The sequence below is a fragment of the Vitis vinifera genome, chromosome 10 (genome assembly GCF_030704535.1).
Source record: "Vitis vinifera cultivar Pinot Noir 40024 chromosome 10, ASM3070453v1".
NCBI lineage: Eukaryota > Viridiplantae > Streptophyta > Magnoliopsida > Vitales > Vitaceae > Vitis > Vitis vinifera.
Genome location: NC_081814.1, coordinates 7,918,166 through 7,924,781, shown reverse-complemented (window position 1 = coordinate 7,924,781; position 6,616 = coordinate 7,918,166). Strand labels below are relative to the sequence as shown.

Here is a 6,616-nt window from a genome sequence, read left to right as displayed (position 1 = left end):
AGCTATGAGATGTCCAAGTAAGGGTGTAATAAGCAAGTCATGGACATGAAATACTAGCCATGGATGCTTTGGAGTGAGATAGAGGGTAAGCAACCATGAGGAACGAAATTGGAAGCAAATGCAATCAAGCTTAAAATGGAATTTGAAACTTAAACCTAGTAGCAACACATATCCTTACTTTGATGTGATTTTTAAAGGTCTTCTAGTAATATTTTTGGAGCAAGATTTTGAAGCTTAAGAAGAAATCTAATGCTTTAGACGATGCATAAATTATAATGAAAATGAAGAAGTTATGGTTATTTGAAGACAATTTGGCAAAGTTGAATGACTATTTTGAAATCAAAATGGTAATCTCGAAAATTCAACTTATAATTTTGAAATGACCACAATTTCAAAATCACATATTGCTTTCAAAATCACATATTGCCACTTTGATATTTTACCTCATCCACCTTGACAATTGTGTTTAGACACTTTATCCACCCTAAATGGGCTTCACATGAGTGGAAATCAAGATTTTTAGCATTATTTTTAGTTATTTTAGGTAATTATTTTGGAAAATAAGTGGCCAATTGGAGCATGTCATGTGTTAGTTTTTTTTATTTTTTATTTTGCTATAAAAACTCTAATTTTAGGTTTTAGAGATGGGATAAAAAAAAAAGTAAGAATTCTTGAGAGAGAGAGATTAAACTCTTCTTTTTCATTTTTTTTTTAAAAATCTTTAGTTTTCTTTCTTTTATTTTCTTTACCATCTTTCTATTTTATTTTCTTGGCAATCAAACATGGACCGTGAGGAGAAATCCTTCACCATGTTTGGTTAACTTGATGGATCTGGAGATATAACATGAAGGTGAAAAATTCAAAGGAGAAGTAGTAAGAATACGATAAGTTATGGTTTTCTTTATGTTTTCAAATTTTAATTAGTAGGAATGGATTCTTTATACTAGCTCATCTTAGATAAAGTATAAAGGATTCTTATCAATGTACTAATGATTCTTAGAAAGACTTTGATTACTAGTTATCTCAATTTGATTTTTCTATTAACAAATTTAAGGGTTGAATTTACAAGATGGATATAAGTCATAAATTGGATAAACTAAAAATCAAAATTAGCCATCATGTTTAATTGGGTTAAGAGATCTGTTTTCAAAAATATAAATTTAAGTTCAAGATGTAATATTAGTCATAGGATTCAATTTGGTTACGAATTGACTTTGATTTTAAACCTTAAATTTTATATTTCTCTCTCTAAGGATTTGAAATTGGATTGTGAAACTTTCTAAGACATTTTCCTTTGTTTAATTTATTTTGTTGATTATGTTAAGAAATTTTTATCTACATTTAATCCTTGTTTATTTAATTTAGGATTTCATTAACTTTAGCAAATAATTAATCTTTCAAATCTAAAAATAAATAAACACGTTAGAACCGATCCTAGATAACAATTCAAAATACTTCAAACTCATGGTAACTCTTATCTTTAATTTTTTTTTTACTGAAGTTACCACATATTTAGGTTGTTTAGTAAAATTAACTTAAAATTTATTTTAAATCATCAAATTGATATATTTACCTTTATTAATTTTAATAAATATTTATACTTTCACTAATATTAAGTAATAAATTTACTTCTTAAACATCCATATTATAAATGCATAAGATAACTAAATTTATTATAAAAGATGAGTTATAAATGTAGGATCATGATTGCAAAATATATTCTTACTAAACATGAATAAAAATGATTTAAGATTAAGAATAAATTAATTATTTTAACTTAATACTTAAAGTTATTTTTTTACTTTAAATTGTGATATTAAGATGTTGTTTGTTTTTTTTTTTTTAACTTTTCGTTAAAATCAATTTACTTTTAGATTTCAAATGATTTATTTTTATTTTTTCTTGAATTAATTATTACTTATTTCTTAAATTTTGTATTAAATAGAAAAAAAATCAAAATATTTGGGTTAAAAGTAACTTTTTGAACATAAGAAAAGACAATCTTAGAGGCTTTCTTAAGGTAAACTTATCATTCATTCTCGCTCTAGTAAACTTGTACACTTAATTAGTTTGTGTTTTTTTATAATTGATGGTCTACTCGATTATTTGATGGTTCTGATTTTTGTGGTTTGTTTGGTTATTGGAATTTTATGATTTAGTTCAATGTTGAAAACTATTCTCAAAAGTGGTTTAAAAGCTAAAACATTTTATTTTTTATATTTTTAAAATAATATTTATATATATTATATTATTTTATTTTTAGTCATTCTCCATTTTTTGTATAATTACTTTTTAAAACAAATCTCATGAAATAAGTGAAAACAATTGTAAACTAAAAATATCATATTTATTTTTTTATGGTGTCTTTTTGATGTATATAAATACTTCTACCTCTCAACATTGATTAGTGAGTGTGAACCCAATTTAACCGTGCATGATATCTAGTAGTAGAACTTGATAAAGTTAAAGTGGGAGGAGCAGCAGCCCTGCCACGACCAAGTCTGAATTACATAAGTTGAAAAAGCTAACAATGATTGAATGTACAATCCCCAAGCATATCTCTAATTTTTCTTTTCTTTTCTTTTCTTTGTCAACTTTTCCTTTTTCCTTTTCCTTTTCTCTTTCCTTCCATGGTGAGAAGAATCCCATAAGAATCTTATGAAGCTTTACTTAACTATCATAGCGAGGCAAAGGAAGAAAGGAACATGCGGCAGGAGCTCTCAATCACCATCCATGCCTACCCATGCAGCCTACAAAGTTAAAAATAATGAATTTCAGAGAATGACAATGCCTTTCGTGGGGGACCCTGGTAGGCTGCAGCTACAAATAACATATGCCCAATTGGCCCAGTCTACAAGATACATATCCTCTGTTACTTTATGCTTTAGACGTCTGTGGTAAGGGTGCCTGCTTTTCTTTTGTAAATTGGAAGGAATTATCTAAAGAAGGGAAGAGATGGAAAAACAAAGGAAAAGAATAAAGCAAATAAAGAAACAAAAGGAAAAAACCAAAACAAAAATAAAGAAAAAGGGAAAGAAATTAAAGAAAAGGAGGGGATGATGAGGCTTTTTTAGAAGAGACAAGCAATAAGTGGGATTCTCTGCCCACCTAAACGACCACCACCCTTCTCCCACCTTACCCCACCTCATTTTGTCTACCATTTTTTTTTTCCTCCTCAAATTTTTATCTATACATCAAATTAAAGAAAAAGAATCAATTACCCAATGGAGACAGCCAAACATGGTCCTATTTCACACTTCAGAAAACTTTACCACGCCAGGCCAAAGCGCGTGACGGAAACCCACAAGTTAAAATTGCAACAATGATGCTACACGCTCTTTAGGGCGGCCAGGGATTGCGTACGTCAGTGGCCTTGGAAATTGGAACGCTGCGGAATGAGTCAACTCAATTCAATTCAGGCCCAGGATGTATGTCTTTGAGCAGACCCACAACCTGTTGCATTGTGGGTCTTTTCCCAGGTGACTCGGCCGTACATAAGTATCCAACTCGGAGACACTCTACCATCTCGCTCACTGAGTCGCCACCGACTCCCAGCCTCGGGTCCAACGCGTTCACTCCGAGTCTGTCCTTCACCAGCTTCCTTGCCCATGCAATGGTCTCTTCCGACCCGGGCTTACCCGTTAGGAGCTCTATCAACACGACGCCGAAACAGTACACATCAGCTTCGGTGTTCCCGATATCTCTGTCCCGCCGAAGGCCGAAATCCGCGATTCGGGGCTCGAAGTCGTCGGCGAGGAGGACGTTGGAGGCGACGAGATGGCCGTGGAAGATGGGCTTGGAACCTGCATGGTGGAGGTAGGCGAGCCCACGCGCCACTCCGACAGCAATGCGGTGACGAGTCCGCCATTCCATCTTTTCCGGAGACGAGGCACGGGAAACACTTTCTCCGTCATTGATATGCTCCCACGTATCAGTGCTCCAGTCCTCCACGTTGGGCGCGCCGGTGGGAAGCTCGTGGAGCCACCGGTGCAAGTCGCCGTTGGCCATGAACTCGTACAACACCAGCTTCTCTCTACCTGAAGACAAAACAAAAACCATTAACCATCAAACAAGAAGACACTCGCAGGGTTAATGTTTTACAGCTGATGGGAGGATCTAACACCATTCAAATTCATCCATCAGAATCTATGACATCATTAAAACCGCGAATCCCAAGCTGTAATGATAGCTCATGTTAGATTGATGTGAGTGAGGCTCATGCAACAGTTTGAGGAGTACGACACACAAGTGTTGGGACACGTGAAGCTATTTATTAGGGTAGGTCAGGAACTGCCAAATCTGGAGGAGGGTTATGTGGACAGTGGCCACCGTACCTGCAATGCAGTAACCGGAGAGAGGAAGAAGGTTGGGGTGCTTGAGCCTCGCCAGAGATTCAAACATGGGTACAGCGTCGTTGTGGTCAACGGATCTCGCGTTTTCCAGCACTTTGATTGCCACGTGGATGTCTCCTGGGAGGACAGCTCTGTAGACTGGCCCACATCTGCCCTCAGCTAGCTGTGACTCCTTGCCGAAGTGTGACGTGGCAGCGATGAGGTCCTTGAATGTGAGGTTCATCAGCGGTTTTTCGAACATCACCACCGGAGCTGAGGATGGTTCCTTGATGTCGGCCACCCATGATGTGCCTGACTCTGTCTCGAAAGAGAAGGGTCCTGATTTCTCCATTTTGAACTCAGCCTGCATCGGCTTCGAGATTGCCCATCTGTTTCTTCGCTTCAGCTTCCTTCTCCTGTACATGCAATACGTACAGATAGCCATGGCCAGGACCAGGAATGCTGATGCACACGACAAAGACAAGACTAGAAGTTTAGGTTTTGATTTGCGTTTCTTCTTCGCGAGGTGTTCTGGGAGGGGTTTGTGAGGTGGGGTAGAGGAATGGGGTCGAAGTTCTAGGAGGGGTTTGTGAGGTAGGGGAGTGGAATGGGGTCCAATCGGAGGGGTTGCAGTTTTGGAGACATTGAAATTGCCAGCATGAATGAACGCAGAGTTGCCAAATTTTTTGTGGAACTCGGATCCAATCAGTCCGGTGAACTTGTTCAATGAGACGTTCAAGAACCTGAGTCCGATGAGCGGAGGGAAATCAGAAGGGAACGTACCATTCATGTTGTTATCAGACACATCCAAGTGTGTCAATCGCCGAAGACTTGAAATGGGCTTCAAATTGCCTGAAATATTGCAGCTTGAGATGTCAAGGTGCTCAAGCTTAGTGAGGTTCTCAAACCCAGAAGGCAAAACTCTCAGATCGTTATTCGAAAGGTCAAGAACTGTAAGTGCTTGAAAACCAGAGAGCCGTACCAAGTTGGTGAACCGATTGTCCGATAGATTCAGCACCTGCATCGACGAAGTCGAACCTAATCCTTCAAACCCAACGCTTCCCCCAAACCGATTCTGGGACAGATTGACCTTAACCAGGCTCCGAATCGACCAAAACCAACCAGGAACATGCCCTCTGAGGGAATTGTGGGAAAGATCGATGGCCTGCAACTGAGACATGTTCCTGAGGAACTCCCATGAAATAGTCCCGCTCAGATTACGCGAAGAAAACTTCAGTTCCCTCATTGGAGGGCTCGAACAGTTCCCATGATCATGAGATTTAACCCAAGAAGAGTTGAATCCAGTGACGCCTTTAAATGCCTTGAGAACCAGCTTCGAGTCTGTAGTACTGTTGCATGTAGATTCTGCAGCCACTACCATTACCAAGGAGAGCACAAGCAACAATCTCCAAAACATCTCCATTTCATCACTTCAAGCTCCTTCACTTTTTCTATCATCCTCCATGCCCGCCTTTGGCTCTGAGCGAGAGAAAGACGCAGAGAAAGTGAGAGGCTATTCTCAAATCTGAAATCTACTATAAGAGGGACTGAGGGAAGGAGTTAACGGCGTTAGAGCCTTAATGGAACAGGTGACGACGTCGTGAATTTGAAGTCATTGTAACAACCGGAGAGGAACCACGAAAAGCTGGAAGGGTGAGTTTTTATTGGTCAACAAGGAGTTTGACTATCCAAGCCTCAGAGTCATTACTCTAAAATATATTATTGATAGAACTACCGGTAGGTGATGCGGTGATTGCGAAGATTTTCCACCGCGGTGACGTATTTACCCACGGTGAATTCTTAAAATATCCATTTCGAATTGGGAGGAGTAATCGCATGTGGCCGTGACCACATCCCCAAATAGCAATTGCTGATCTCATCACTGGATCTTCATTCAAATGGCCGGCTCATAGACCACGTCTCTTTCATTAATGGCCGATGATTCAACGGCCACCCGTCTCTAACAATGTCCTTTTAAATATAATTTCTGAAAATTAGAGAATTAAATTGTGATGGGCATGACCTAACATTCCATACCATTATAAATTAGGGTCCAGTTGTGACCGGAGGGTTCCACCCAAAAGCCTCCCTTACATCGATTTGGCGCGTTCCCTCCACAATCGGGCTCTTTTTGGTATGATAAAGTCTAGTGTTTGGTCCATGCTTTACACCAAAACACGGTTTCAAAGGCTGTGACCTTTGATTTATCTCTCTTTGTCTCTGCATATTTTCTTTCTTGATTCCCGGAAGCTTGTTAACATGGGCATGGCGTCCAGCCTTATTTA

At 38.4% G+C, this 6,616-nt stretch overlaps 1 protein-coding gene across 1 annotated transcript; it reads right to left on the bottom strand.

The window, feature by feature from the left end:
- Positions 1–3,019: 3,019 nt before the first annotated feature.
- Positions 3,020–6,340, bottom strand: LOC100261772 (calmodulin-binding receptor kinase CaMRLK). Its single transcript, XM_002265948.5, has 2 exons — positions 4,335–6,340; positions 3,020–4,037 (listed from the first exon to the last, which is right to left on the bottom strand). Exons 1-2 carry the CDS (start codon positions 5,752–5,754, stop codon positions 3,406–3,408), a joined length of 2,052 nt encoding a protein of 683 aa, XP_002265984.2. The 5' UTR covers positions 5,755–6,340; the 3' UTR covers positions 3,020–3,405.
- Between the last annotated feature and the right edge of the window lie 276 nt (positions 6,341–6,616).